Raw genomic sequence first — 14,540 nt, forward strand, 5'->3', positions numbered from 1 at the left:
GAACTAAAATCTATAATATCACATAATCTTAAATCTCACTCATAATAATCAAATGACTAATACTGACCTGTAATCTCACTAATAATAATTTGGAATCGTACTCATATTCATCTGTAATCTCGTTGTAATAGTCAGCCTGACCATCTCTGTTGGCAGGTTGACTCCGCTGCGCTACGACCAGCGTGACCGGATCTCCCGCCTGGGGGAGCTGCAGTACTCCCTGGACGAGGACGGCTTCCTGCGCCAGCGAGGCAACGACCTCTTCACCTACAACTCCAACGGCCTGCTGACCCACGTCTACAACCGCGTGTCGGAGCGCGGCGTGTGGTACCGCTACGACGGGCTGGGCCGCCGCGTGGCCTCCAGAAGCAGCCAGGGCCAGCAGCTGCAGCTGTTCTACGCCGACCTGTCCCACCCCACACGGGTCACGCACCTGTACAACCACTCCAACTCGCTCATCACCTCGCTGTACTACGACCTCCAGGGCCACCTCATCGCCATGGAGCTGAGCAGCGGGGAGGAGTTCTACGTGGCGTGCGACGGCATGGCCACGCCCAGGGCGGTGTTCTCCAGCAGGGGGCGCCTGGTGAAGGAGATCCTGTACACGCCCTACGGAGAGATCTACCAGGACACCAACCCCGACTTCCAGCTGGTCGTCGGGTTCCACGGCGGGTTGTACGATCCCCTCACCCGATTGGTCCATCTGGGGAGGCGGGACTACGATACGCTGGCAGGGAGATGGACGTCGCCCAATCATGAGCTGTGGGAGGAGCTTAGTAAGGAGCCAAAGCCGTTCAACCTGTATGCCTTCAAGAACAACTGTCCTGTGGGGAAGGTGGAGAGGGTCACCCAGTTCACTACAGGTGAGTCACACACAAGCACACACAAAAAATATCACTGAGGGGACATCAATAAGTGTGAAAGGGGGATATTACAAACTTAAAGGCACACACAGACGAAAACCGGCGGAGGCTTTCTGTTGTGGATTCCACACACGCACACAAACACCCCCGTGCTCCAGCAGGAATAATAGAGCTCTGGAGCAGGTAGGATGTGGCGGCCGCTGAGTAGGAACCGCGTCTGAGAGACCAAAAAGGTTTAGTCACAGACGGCTGTAGCTCTTCCTCTTCCTCCACCCAACTCCTGCCGTTCCTTCCATTATCGCTCTCCATCAGACGCACGCAACTTGACAGAGAGGAAAATGGGAGTGAGGGATGAGGGAGGAGAGGAATGGAGCGGTGGGAGTTGGAAAGCAGAGGGTGGCAGGCCAGCATCGTTTCTAACCACAAATGGAAGGCTTGCGTGAGCCATCAGGTTCCTCTGAATGTTTACTGAAAAGACAGTCTCCCTTTTGGGGTTTATATGCTCGCAAAAATAGTCTCAATAGTGTGGGTGTCATGCAGATTGTGTGTGGGCTTGTGAGATCGTACGTGTTATGGTTTATTGTACTGTTCTATACCGTTGAAAGATTATTTATTTCCTATGTTTTTCCAAATTCTGTTAATGTAAGTTTGTTTAAAAACATTATGTGCCCTTGTGTGCGTTGGTGTATGGGCCTGTGCATATTCATAAATACGCCTGCACATGTGTGCATTTGTGTGTGTGTGTGTGTGTGTGTGTGTGTGTGTGAACAGATATCGGCAGCTGGCTGCAGCTGTTTGGCTTCCAGCTCCATAACGTGGTGCCTGGCTTCCCCAAGCCAGAGGTGGGAAGCCTGGAGCAGGCTTACGAGCTGATGAAGACCCAAACCAGGACCCAGGACTGGGACTCCAGCAAGGTGAGACACCCACCCTTCCCTCCCACTACCCAGGAAACCCACCTAGCTACTCAACCCTCATATACTGCTGCAATACACACTGCTCTTGTTGTTGGACCCAGTAGGTTTGAGCTTACTTACTTCTCCCCATCCCTTCCTCTTCTCTCGTTGCCCTCCTCCCCTTCTTTCCCCACCCACCCTCTCTACCCCTCCCCTCCCCTCTCTGTGGTCCTGCATGGGCGTGCCCCCCGCCCCCAGGTGGTGCTAGGTATCCAGTGTGAGCTCCAGAGACAGCTGAGGAGCTTCATCTCGCTGGACCGCCTCCCCCTGATCCCCGACCCCGTAGGCTCCGCCTGCCGAAGACCCCTCACCCCTCCCCCCTTCTCCACCCGCCCTTCCCTCCTCGGTCCCAGCATCCGATTGGCTGTCTCTCGGGGCCGTGTCAGCGCCGAGGTCATCGGCGTGGCCGGCGAGGATTGCCGGCGCCTGGCGGCCATCTTGAATGGGGCGGCCTACCTGAGCGGCCTGAGCTTCACCGTGAGCGGCCGGGACACGCATCACTTCCTGCAGTCCCGGCCCATCGAGGAGGACCTCGGGCTGGGTCTGGGGGTGGGCGGGCGCGTCCTGGAGAACGGCGTGAACGTCAGCGTGTCCCAGATGAGCGCCACGGTCAACGGCAGGACTCGGCGCTTCGCCGACATCACCCTCCAACAGGGGGCGCTGTGCCTGTGCGTACGCTACGGAGGCAGCGAGGAGGAGGAGAGGAGCCGGGTGCGAGAGGAGGCTCGGAAGAGGGCGGTGGAGAGGGCCTGGGAGCGGGAGAAGAGGAGGGTGGAGGAGGGCGAGGGCGGCAGCCGTGCGTGGAGCGAGGGGGAGAGGCAGCAGCTGCTGGCGGCGGGGCGGGTGCAGGGCTACGACGGCTTCTACTCCCTGACCATCGAGCAGCACCCAGAGCTGTCAGACTGCGCCTCCAACATCCACTTCATGAAACTGAGCGAGGTGGGGCGCAGGTAACAGACACAGACGCCACCCCGTCCACCGCACGCCCCCCCCCCCTTCTCCACCCCCATCCAGGAGCTTGCCCCCTCCCCTCACCAAAGACTGCCTGTTTCTACACAAACAAAACGATTTGTTGTACTGTTTCTATATCAAAACAAATTCAAAAGTTAAATGGGAAGATGGGGTAGAAAAGATTTCCAAATGCCTTTAATTGTGACAAAATGATGGTATTTTATTATTATTATCATTATTATTATTAATATGAATGTACAGTAGATGTACAGTAGAGTTTCTAATGGTGGCACAAGCATTGTGGTCTCCCTGTGGCTTTGCTTTTCTATCCAGAGGCTGTCTCTCTGTCTCTTTCTCCCCCTCTTTCTCTATCTCTTAGTTTCATCATAGGAACTGTGGAAGTCAAGCCCCCAGTCAAGCCTTGTGGTGGGTGTTGTGTGACCCTCAGAATGGACTCACATTAGATAGCAAACGATTTCTCCCCCCTTTCTTTGAGTTTCCTACATGGTTTACCTCCAAATGATGCTGTTTACATATCGTGCAAGAGAGGCCTTGTCTGTGCTGACACACTCACACACACCTTTAGCCAGTTCATCCCCAACCTTCTTGTTGGAATACTAGCCCTGTATACTACACTAGTCTGACACACTGTGTGTATACTCAACAGACTGAGGTCAAATACTATTTGAGATGACTGTAAAATACTAGGGCTGTGCAATGGATTCAGTTGGCTATTAACAAAGACCAGATGGAAATGTACCAGCATGACGAGCTGGGAAACGCACCTCTAATGCTTTCCGTTTTTTGCAAATAGTATTTGATTTGGTTGGTAATTCTCAGAACAAGAATGTACATAACCCATGCTTTCATAATGAGAAGTGCTCAACTGGAAAGCCCCACTGTTTATAATTAAATGTCAGTATTGTTAATCAATAGAAAAACAATCACTTTTTTTGCAAAGAATTATACTGTACATTGCTATAGTATTCTCGCTGAAAATCAGACTTTATTGGGTTACAATGGTAATTAAAGGTATTATGTGACATAAGGATTAGTATGTGGGACTGGGACTCATTTGTTTTCATAAATGTCTCTCTCTCGCGCTCTCTGTGTTTCAATTCTTCTCATTCCAGTCTTCACTAACAACCCCTCTCTTACCCTAACCCTCCCTTGCAAATGTACTTTCCCAACATTTGGAGCTCTTTAACCGGTGTCTGCTCATTCATTTCTCGCTTAAACAAGCTCAATCCGTTTGATGAGTAGGTTGACAGCTGAGCCTGTGTGTGTGTGTGTGTGTGTGTGTGTATGTGTGTGTGTGTGTGTGTGTGTGTGTGTGTGTGTGTGCGTGCGTGTGTGTGTTTGTGTGTGTGTGTATGTGTGGGTTGACAGAGCAGAGGGGGAAGGACCTAGAGTTGGCAGCATTGTCCTCATTAGCGAATGCAAATCCATGTGTTCACAGAACATTTCCAAGTCAATCAAGAAATTGCCACCATGGTACAGCTATATCTGTTTTATCCACTGTTTATCTCTCGCCTGCAGTCTTTCTCTCGGTCTCTCTCTCCGTCTCGCTCACCTTTCCTCTCTCCCTTCCATCTTCTGCTATACCATCTGTCCATCATTGGTGGCATGTGTTTGTCTCCAGAGTTGAATAGCGTACAGCAGCTGCTTAAATGATGCTAAGAACAGGTGAGCTCCACTCTGACGGCGCCAGGAGGCGCCTCTCGCTGCCTCTCACTGCCTCTCGCTGCCTCTCGCTGCCTCTCTTCCTTCCTGCCTTCGAAAACCATATGCTGCGCTTGATTCTGTCCATAGCCCTTCACCACAGCAAGCAGATTGAGGGTGTGGTTGCTAGGCGACAGCTGCTCTTCCTCAGGAAGAACTGTGGGTGTGTGGATGTGGGGCGTGAATCTCCCTCTTTCTCTCTTACTATCTTTCTCCCTCAATACCTTTCTCCCTTTTCTTTCTCTCTTTCACTCTTTCAATCCATCCCTCCCTCTCTGTGTATCTGGAAGAAGGGCTGCAGGATGGTGATAGTGTGTGGAGAATGCCTTGTCCATCTTCCCTAAGGTTTCTCTCCTCTCTGGCAGCCAGCATTCTCTCTCTGGAATCCAGTCAAATATGTCAAAATGAATTCCCATTTCTATAATGTATCAGCGTGATTGGGGTTCATGTATATGTATATGTTTGTGTGTGTGTGTATGTGTGTATGTGAAGTTGAGATAGAGGGTGAACTAAATCCTTTTATTACGTCACACAGACCTGTTGTGGTGAAACAACATGATTAATTTGCTTGTCAATTACAATTTAATGACCTGAACAAAGCCATATATTTGTTATTTAGTTCTCTATAAACAACTATAAAAACATGTTTTAAATGAATAATGTGCTAATGTAGGCAGCTCCTTCACAGAAAATTTGACTTTAAAAAGTTGTTTTTCGTTTTACATACATATTCACAAATGTCACACTTCTCTCTAAACGACATTTTGTAAAAATCTAAACAAAAAGTGTGATATACATTATAATGTTAATCAGAAAAAATGCAGGAAACAAAAGCAGAGGGATTTCAATGCCTTTTAGACTACGTTCCTAGTCTGGAGATCTTGTTTCAGTCATGGGATGTTGTCTGTTTAGGGTGCCGCTTTCTGAGCATGCTTCCCACTGGACCTGTTCTTCTGTCCTTGGACAGTCGTCTGGATCGGCTTACTGAGAGCAGTCAGTGTGTTTCCAGAGGGTGAGTGTGTGTACGTGTGTGTATTGGCCCGCGCCTGGGCTGTAACAGGGTACATCAGGGGCATGACGATTCCTTGGTCGGGGTGCTGGAAGGCTGCTATCAAGTTCTTGATTTTCCGGAAAAATCGTTTCTCCACGCCGGGAGCAGTCTGAAAGAAGAAGAGTCCAGAGAAATATATTTCCGTCTCTTCCAATGAGAAGGAGTGCATAGAGTTCACCTTTAATTCTCTCACTATCTTACTGTGTTGCTCTCACTTAGCATACAAAGCCATCAGATACACCCAGGACTACACACTCCTGAAGAATGACACATTCTATGAAATATACTCTTTCAGTGAATATTCTCTTTCAGTGAATATACTCTTTCAGTGAATATACTCTGTCTGTAAATATACTCTTTCTGTGAAATGCACATTCCCAGATATACCCTTAACATCGCCTCATTTGAAAACATTTTTGCACACTCAAATCAAAATTGAGTGCATATATGATTGTAATAAAGCAATAATGTAATAAATACATTATTGCATGTAATAAAGCAAGAAATTGTTCATTTTAATATAATGTTAACATAGTTGGATTTTTGGGTCTTACATCTGCCGTCCAAGAACCGCTTTCATCAAGGAAGATCCTGTATGTGTAGACAGACCCTGTACACCTGGTGTCACACACAAACACCAAGAATACAAAAATAAGTCTTCATAATATTAAGCCTTAGCAATGTTAGGCACATGAAACAAAATATCAAAAACAAATAAAACTCCCAAATGTTTTTCAGGCATTTTGATCAGTACTTGTGTTTGGGATGTTATTTGAATCCCGTGATGCTGGGCCTTTCCAGCCCACCAGACGGTACAATGGTTTGGTCATTTTTAACCACTTGTGCTCACTTCAGTTTTTGGCAGGGATCTTACTGAAGTAACCTGAGATAGTTTGTTTCTCAGCCCCAAAAAAACACAAACCACACTTCTGCTTATGTTTTGTTTCAACATCTATAAAAAGTTTTTGAACTTCCACTTCCAATGAAGCTTTAACACCGTGGATACTTGCTGGTGGAGTGTGTGCAGTATGATTTTTTCAAAGAGAGTGTGCCAATTACATTCTGTACAGTACAATTTAACTCAGATACAGAATTATTCCAAACGACTCAAACTGAGTACCTGCCACCAGCTGCCCATATTTAGAGCCATGGTTGCAGGTGCAGGCTTCTTTGTGCTGATATTTTGCAACTTGGGACATGTACACAATTTGACTATTAGAGGTCTGCAGATCCGTGCCCAAGACAGAACCTACGCAGCTTGCTGATAATACTCTCTTTTAGAACATGTAGAGTAGAGCATTCTATGTGAACTCTTCAGATTTCTCAGAACATTTGATATGCAAATGAATGTAATTGGTGGATTCAAATAAAGCAGTGTGTGTGTGCGTCTGTATGTACTCACAGCACACAGAGGCAGTATACTCCCGGCACAGAATCGCTGTTACGGACTAGGTAGCTGCCATCTTTTCCCGAATAACACAGTCTTCTCTCCCCCTCCTCTTTACCAATATCTCCATGATACACAGACAGACTTTCCATATGGCTGGTTGGCTACTTGGCTGCCTGGTTTTCTTTCTGACTGGCTTCCTGACTGGAGGGTTGGATGGCCTCTCCTCAACCTGCACAGGTTTGATTCCCAATGTCAAAGTCTTGAATCCTTGACCTTTTAGCCAGCCCAGGTGAATCTCTGGTCTCTCTCTATGACTGGCTTACAGGTAAGACGTATTGTTTTGTACCTCTCTCTCAAGCTGCAGAGAGAAAACTCCTGTGTCAGTCTCACCTCTAACCTTTGAGAATAGGCACGTCAGTTTTCCTTCCCCTCTCGCTCTCTCTCTCGCTCACTCTCTCTCTTGTTACAAATTTGTAGTGTTCGTCAGGAAGTGTTCAGCAGGAAATAACAACAGATTTTAAATGGAACATTCCACAACATGGGGTTGGGGAGTAAGATGAGGTTGGGGGTTGATGTCATTTTCACACATTTGTTGCTTAACATAGATTTTAACTTCGCACATTCATGGTATATTACTCAAGTGCTGAAAAAGATAAACATCTGTTATCAGCCAGCCTTTGTTTCCAGTTCCTCTGCTGTCACAATGTACGATGAGAATGTCATGTTGTCGTTAAAACAGGTTGTGATGCAGGTCTTCATTTTTCCATTTCCATTTAGTCATTTAGCAGACGCTCTTATCCAGAGCGACTTACAGTGATGACAGGGACATTCTCCCCGAGGCAAGTAGGGTGAAGTGCCTTGCCTAAGGACACAACGTCATTTCGAACTGGCAACCTTACTAGCCCGATTCCCTGACCGCTCAGCCACCTGACTCCCCTCGGCAATGGGCAATTGGGCATGGTCAATGATTGGTACTGTTAACTTTTTGGGATCGCCCACATCCAATTTTCCCCCAGAAACTGAATTTTACCTCATTTTGATAGATATGCCCCACATTTGAGTAATGTTTGAACTTTCCCACTGTTAAATACTGAAGCACAAAACAGCATAACAGTAAACCCCAAACCCTCCATGTAGGTCTAGACTCAGTACACAGTAACTTCCAAGTGATCACAATGTTAGGTAGTAAAAGAGAGACATCAACTGTATGAGGTGATTACTTTGCTTCTGGCCTCTATCATATGGACCTTGCAGACAGCTCACACATGGTATTGTCAAACCAGTCTTACACCCAACCTGTCTGGTCAGCAATACTTGCCGCTATGACTACCACTTATTAAACAATGTTTGTGGTCATGGATAATCAGACATAAACTCCTGTTAAGTTCTGGAAAATGTGTTGATTTGACAAGCTTGACTCATCATTTAGCAGTGGGGATGGGACCAGGCACATGTGCTGAAGTCTGACCTTCTGAATAGTGGTAGTGGTGTTGATGAACTGCTGCTGTGCTTTAGCCCCATCTGGTGGCATCAATTGAGACAGCCGGTATGAGGTTGGGGCATGCCTTGGTGCTTGTACTCCATGTCCTACAGTGCAAAGCCAATGAATCTCTTCTGCAACCCATGTCATGCGTTCAATTATTGTCCAATAACTCCACCGTATGTACAAACGATGTCACATCTCCCTGATCTCAACTTTCCTGGGCCAAAGTAACTGCAATCTATGGTGGTCTCAACAACATAGAAAACATAAACTGTATACACACATTTTATTTCAAATAAAAATTCAGAAGAACAGGTAACAATGTGTGTCAAGAAGCTATACCAAATAATACATCATACTTATAAATACATGGTGAATCTCTTGAGACAACACTTTGATTATAGATTCCATCTCAGTTTCTTGCCTGTCTTCAGTGTTCCAGGAATGTGACACAGTCAATCATTACAATCAGCCCAACCTCATAGCTGGGTTCTTTGCTGGGTACAAAGAAAGTGTTTTTGTGTCTGTCTGTGTGCCTGTGTGTGTGTGTGTGTGTGTGTGTGTGTGTGTGTGTGTGTGTGTGTGCGTGTGTGTGTGTGTGTGTGTGTGTGTGTGTGTGTGTGCTCACAGCTCAGTGCCATAGAGAGATGTTCATTCGGTGGTCCTGTAGGGGGCAGAGTTTAAGAGGCAAAGCTAGATAGATTATGCTTTCATGTGGACAGTCTGTCAAGGAGGGTGGGGTCTCTATGTGGGGCCGGAGGTCTCACTCTGCTTCCTGGAGAAGGAGCTGAGTCTGGTGCTGAAGGAGCCCCTGTTCTCCATGCGGGCCTCCCCCTGGGCCGTCACACACGCACAAAAGACCTCCCACATCCCCCCCAGGCGGCCCCGGAAGTGGTTCCCCAGGAAGCAGTAGAGGACGGGGTTGATGGCTGAGTTGGAGAAGCCTAGGCTGAGGCTCAGGGGCAGCAGGGTGGCGAGGGCCCAGTGAGCCCAGCACTCCTCCACCACGCCCAGGCTCTGCAGCACGTCCAGCAGGGTCAGCAGGTGGAAGGGGAACCAGCACAGGAAGAAGGCCAGGACCACGGCCGCCACCGTCCACAGGACCCGCTCCAGCCCCCGGCCTTCCAGGGGCCTGACGGAGCATGGGACGGAGGGCCTGCGGTCGGAGCTCACTGGGGGCTCCTGGCCAAGGCTTGTGACAGGCAGTCGTGGTGAGGACTCTGCTTTAGTCAGGCTGTCTGTGGACTGTTGTGCTTTACTGTCTGCCCGATGTTTGGCAACCAGGCCGGGGCCCCCCAGCATCAGGTGCCTAGCGATGGCGCAGTAGCAGGAAGTGATGATCGCCATTGGCAACAGGAAGCCCAGCAGCATCTTCATCCAGGCCAGGCTGAGAAACCAGCCGTGATGGGGGTACAGGATCACGCACGCCTCCACCCCCAACTCCTCCACGTGGCGGGTGTCCCTCAGCACCAGGGTGGGGGCGGAGCTGGCGAACGCCAGCACCCACACCAGCACGCACGCCAGCTGGGCGCGGCGCGGGTCCCGGGTGCCCTGGGCGTGGAGTGGACGCACGATGGCCAGGTAGCGATCCACGCTCATGCACGTGATGAAGAAGATGGAGGCGTACAGGTTGAGGGACAGAAGGCCACCACAGAGCTTGCACGCCAGCCAGCCAAATGGCCAATGGTAGCCCAGGGAGTAGTACACCGCCCACAGAGGAAGGGAGAGGAGGAAGAGGAGGTCGGACACACATAGGTTCAACATGAAGGTGTTGGCCATCGTCCTCCTGCCTCCTCCGGTCTGAGCCAGCAAACACACGGCCAGAGTGTTGCCCACGATGCCCAGGGCACAGATGATGCCGTAGAGGGAGGGGATGAGGATGTTCTGGGGCAGGGAGGGCCAGGTTGGGCAGGGGGGCGATGACGTTGGAGAGTAGGGGAGGTCAGTTGTGGGCGTGTAGAAGGAGTGGGTGGCATTCAGGAGAGAGAAGTTGTTCTCCATGGTTATAGTTTGGGTGGTTGCTTCTCCAAGAGTTTCCCAGCTGCATTAAAACAACCAGTGACATTCATAAGAGCCTTATATACAGTAAGACAACCGTTCTCCCCATCCTTGTCTCCTGTTGTGTGCGTCGTTCTGGTATGCTTTGGAATCACATCCTCTATTCACCCAGAAAACTCTCAATTGTTTTAGGACATTCTATCATCAAAATAATTACCATAAAGAATATCTAAACTAAAAGCTTACCAAAGCTATCTATATGTTCAAGAAAGGCAAAACATAAAAAACTAATAACATTAAAACATTTATCATGATATAATTAAGATTAATCGAGCACGGATAAGTATTTTCAACCCATTTAAAATCATATTTCCTGCTGTAGCAAAGTACATTTCAACTAATCTTCAAAACTCATATGTCAATGAACAACACTATACTGTATACTTCAGAATTAGCCTGTGTCCAAAAATCCCAGTTTACCTTCAGTGTTGCGCTTCGAGACCCTATCCCCAGGGGATGTCAGCTAAAGTCTGTTCCGCTCTTCCCAGGAGTGGTGCTGCTGTCCTGGCTGAACAGGTTCTGGCTGAGCTCCCTTCTTCCAGGCTGTCTCTGGGTGTCTGTATGGAGGCTGAGAGACACTGTGGAGGGCTGAGGCTGGACTGGGGGGTCTTATAGGCCCTGGACTGAGCTGATGGGGTGGGCTGAGCAGCAGAATGACATGGGATGGACAACGGCTCTCACTTTTTCTCTCTCTCTCTCTCTCTCTCTCTCTCTCTCTCTCTCTCTCTCTCTCTCTCTCTCTCTCTCTCTCTCTCTCTCTCTCTCTCTCTCTCTCTCTCTCTCACACACACACTGTCTCATTCTCTCTCCCTCTCTTTTCCTCTGTCTTTTTTAACAACGGGTTAAAGCCCCCACCATCTGTACCTCAACATTCCACAAGAATGAAAGAGAAAGGAAGAGAGAAATTAGATCAAGATGTGTTAGTTTTCCCAAATTGAGGGGGATCTAACCTTCAGATTCAAATCAATGTCTGGGGACCGGAGCACCTCTCAGATGCCCCGCCCTCAGCGAACAAGTCCGCCTGGAATCTCAGGAGGGTGGAGTGACTTATTCCGGTACCATTCCATTGGTTGCTTCCTCCTTCCAGCCAGGTCTGGGCACGGTATGACCCTGTGAGTTAAAGCCCCCTTAATGGTCCCCTTACTAGAGGAGTAGAGACTGTGTTAATTGGAGCCACCTCTGAGTTTGTTATGAATGTGTCATATACAGCCTGTCAGCGGTCAGAGAAGTCATGGGAAATATTTACACTGGCAAAGTACAGGAGCAGAGGAGTGGAAAGGGAGAGAAAGAGGGGAAAAACTGACAGAGGGAGAGACAGAGAAAGTGCCACAGGAATATAAAGATGGAGGGGGAGAAAGGAAAAGAGAAGAAGTGGAGGAGAAGATGGCGACAGAGAGATGGAACTGACAGTAGTGGGAGGAGGAAAAAAAGGAAGAGGGAGAAAGAGAGGAGATTCCCTCCAGTGGTTTTTCATTAAAAACCTTCAGTGAAATGTAATGAGGGTTGTGTTTACCACTGTGAGTCAGGTTACATCATGGTTCCTTTGATCAATATGGATGGAGTAGGGGGGTTTGTGGGTGTTTTTGTGTGTTGGCATAGTGTGTATGCATGTGTGTTTGTGTTTGCGTGGTGTGTATGTGTGTTTGTGGAGTGTGTATGTGTGTACCGTGCCATCATTTGTCTGTGTGTACTTTCTCAGTCCTTGAGAAATCAGCAAATACAAGGCCAAGCTATCATTTGGGATTCTCCCCTGCAAGGTTACTGAAGAGAGCGAGAGGATTGGCCGAGATCTGGGTACGACTGAGATGTTACCGACGACGACCGAGGCCGTTCACATGGCTGAGGCGGCTATGTCTCACACCAACATGCAGTTGCTGCAGTTTAGAAACACAGTTTCCTGTTTTGTTCGCTGTGGTTCCCACATCTGAAGCGTTTTGGGATGGGCTGCGTCTCTCTGGCGACAGAGACAGTTATTTGTAGTTTTTCTTTTAACACATTCCTCATGAGCATTTCTTCTAAGTGGCTGACTGTAGAGAGCCAGTGTTGCTGAGTAGCAGAGGGGGGGGGGGAGGTGAAGGGATGAGGAGATTGGGGCCGAGATTGAGGGGATATTGTTGGTTTACAGACAAAGGGAGGTTAAGGCTTAAGGATTTGAAATTTGAATAGGTATGCATGACTGGTCAGGCATGCATGTGCACAGGCACCAACCCATCCACACACAGGTCACACACCCTGACCAGAAGCACACTTCTCACAGCCAATGACCTGGAGCAGACATTTACGATGTGAGGCCACAGAGGCCAGCAACAACAGGAAGGCAGGAGACACAAAACCACGCCTCACTAGTGAGTCTCTTCTTTCTCCTCAAAACTTTCCCTTAGCTCCAAAAACAGTCAGAGGAACACTACATTTTTCTCAAGGCCTTTCTCGCTCACACGCACGTACAACACACTCGATACAAATCGGGAGGTATCACATACAGTACCGTGTCATGACAACTTAACACCCATCCATATCAACACCCTTCAGAGTAGCTGGGCCTGGCTGTCACACGTGGGAATTTATCCTCGAACAAGTATCACCCAGTGGCTGAATATCTCTGTCCAGACACAGCCCGACACTGACTGGGTGAGAGTCTCTGGGCATCTGTCCAGACAAGTTCAGGCTGTGGACACAGCCAATGAAATCCATCAAATAATGAATTTGGCCATGAGTAAAAGAGTAGGTCAAGAATATTAGGTTACACTGCCTTAGAAAGTAATTCCATAAACACCTAGACAAACATTCGAGAGAAATGCAGAATATGGCCTTGCTTCTCTGTAGAGGGACACTTCACTTTGGTGTGTGTGTGTGTGTGTGTGTGTGTGTCTTCCAGTCGCTCACAGCACAGTCACCAGTGCTAATCAGTTGACCTAATCTAAAAGCCTGGGAAAACCAGACTCCATGGGCAGCATGTGCACGCAAGCACACACACAAACATACAGTAGCATGCTTCTTAAGCCTTGTGTTTAGGGTCATGATGATAAGCATTCTGAGTTTGTTTCATGGTAGGGCTCTCCCACCGTTTGAACTATTAGCAGATAACGAGCAGACCATCGTCACCCCACTACACACCACCCTCTCAGAGGAAACCCAGGTTAAAGGGTCAGGGTTCGGGGTTTTATGTCCCAGCTTCCTCCCTCGGTCTCAGCATGGTTACTAGAGGTTACGCAAATGAGTCAAACTGAGACACTCAGAAGAAGAGAGGAACACCAGAACTTTGTCCCCGGGCTAGGCAAGCTGATGGCTGGAGGCTACCTCTAGTGAGGAACCACATTTCCCAGCCTCCCTCAGTCCTTACAGACCCTGAAGGATGACTAAACCGGTACCGCATGAGTTCATTAGCATTGTGAGAAGTCAGATAAAGACTTGAGGAACATCTTATGGTCTGAGACAGACTGTTTCCAGGAACGCTGAAGTTAGACGTGTCTAAAAACAGACTGGTCAGAGGGGGCAGCCCTTGAGGTCCCTCAACTCCACATAGCGACAAAGGCTCCACCAATCACAGACAGGAAAAAGAGACTGAGACGCACGGGAAGGAAGTTCAGTCTGATCTGGTCTTGGCAGACAGTTTGTTTTGTTGGTCCTCCTGTCACGCACAGAGATGCTTTGAACGCAGAGCGAGAAAGGGAGAGCAAGAGCTGGTCACAGTGACACACGCACACTGTTTCTCCCTCTCCCATCATGCTGGCCAGATGCCCGACTCTGGGTTAATGAGGTACAGACATCCTCTGGACCACCGGTAACACCATGACAAAGCAGTAAAGATAAGGACAGATACTGTTACTTTGTGAGTGCATCAGAGCTGAGGCAGGTTTAAGTAAAGGCATGTGGGTCTGTGGTCTGAACCTTTTCTTCCAGAAAAACTGAATAATGACTGAATGTGTGGCTTTTTAGTTCATTTTAAATGCAATAAGTATTGAACTAATCAGTGATTGAAACTCAATATGCAATGATCCAACAGTGTGTGTGTGTGTGTGTGTGTGTGTGTGTGTGTGTGTGTGTGTTTGTTCATCAAAACAGAAGTGCA

The 14,540-nt window shown here is 48.4% G+C and overlaps 3 protein-coding genes across 6 annotated transcripts in view; 1 reads left to right on the forward strand and 2 right to left on the reverse strand.

Moving 5' to 3' along the window:
* Positions 1-4,983, forward strand: part of LOC124464485 (teneurin-1-like) — a 71,010-nt gene extending 66,027 nt beyond the window's left edge. For all 4 annotated transcript variants that reach the window (XM_047016402.1, XM_047016477.1, XM_047016499.1 and 1 more), the window contains 3 exons: positions 157-863; positions 1,635-1,777; positions 2,015-4,983. In XM_047016402.1, the coding sequence (XP_046872358.1) occupies positions 157-863; positions 1,635-1,777; positions 2,015-2,770 (1,606 nt within the window). In that variant the 3' untranslated portion in view covers positions 2,771-4,983. The remainder of the gene's footprint in view (positions 1-156; positions 864-1,634; positions 1,778-2,014) is intronic.
* A 74-nt stretch (positions 4,984-5,057) lies between these two features.
* LOC124466659 (SH2 domain-containing protein 1A-like) lies at positions 5,058-7,413 on the reverse strand. Its single transcript, XM_047018511.1, has 3 exons — positions 6,943-7,413; positions 6,095-6,158; positions 5,058-5,649 (listed from the first exon to the last, which is right to left on the reverse strand). The coding sequence occupies exons 1-3, from the start codon at positions 7,077-7,079 to the stop codon at positions 5,398-5,400; spliced, it is 453 nt and encodes a 150-aa protein (XP_046874467.1). The 5' UTR covers positions 7,080-7,413; the 3' UTR covers positions 5,058-5,397.
* Positions 7,414-8,688: 1,275 nt separating this feature from the next.
* LOC124466424 (type-2 angiotensin II receptor-like) lies at positions 8,689-11,183 on the reverse strand. Its single transcript, XM_047018264.1, has 2 exons — positions 10,892-11,183; positions 8,689-10,454 (listed from the first exon to the last, which is right to left on the reverse strand). Exon 2 carries the CDS (start codon positions 10,412-10,414, stop codon positions 9,158-9,160), a length of 1,257 nt encoding a protein of 418 aa, XP_046874220.1. The 5' UTR covers positions 10,415-10,454; positions 10,892-11,183; the 3' UTR covers positions 8,689-9,157.
* Positions 11,184-14,540: the final 3,357 nt, after the last annotated feature.

This window comes from Hypomesus transpacificus, chromosome 1 (assembly GCF_021917145.1).
Source record: "Hypomesus transpacificus isolate Combined female chromosome 1, fHypTra1, whole genome shotgun sequence".
Taxonomy (NCBI): Eukaryota; Metazoa; Chordata; class Actinopteri; order Osmeriformes; family Osmeridae; genus Hypomesus; species Hypomesus transpacificus.

Bases quoted from the DNA above. Each gene is read 5' to 3' on its own strand.
- LOC124466659 (XM_047018511.1), bottom strand. From the start codon at position 7,079: ATGGAAAGTCTGTCTGTGTATCATGGAGATATTGGTAAAGAGGAGGGG. The intron at 6,159-6,942 runs GTGAGTACATAC...GTGTGACACCAG, and splicing joins GTATACTGCCTCTGTGTGCT to GTGTACAGGGTCTGTCTACA. The intron at 5,650-6,094 runs GTAAGACCCAAA...TTCTTCTTTCAG, and splicing joins GCGGTTCTTGGACGGCAGAT to ACTGCTCCCGGCGTGGAGAA.
- LOC124466424 (XM_047018264.1), bottom strand. From the start codon at position 10,414: ATGGAGAACAACTTCTCTCTCCTGAATGCCACCCACTCCTTCTACACG.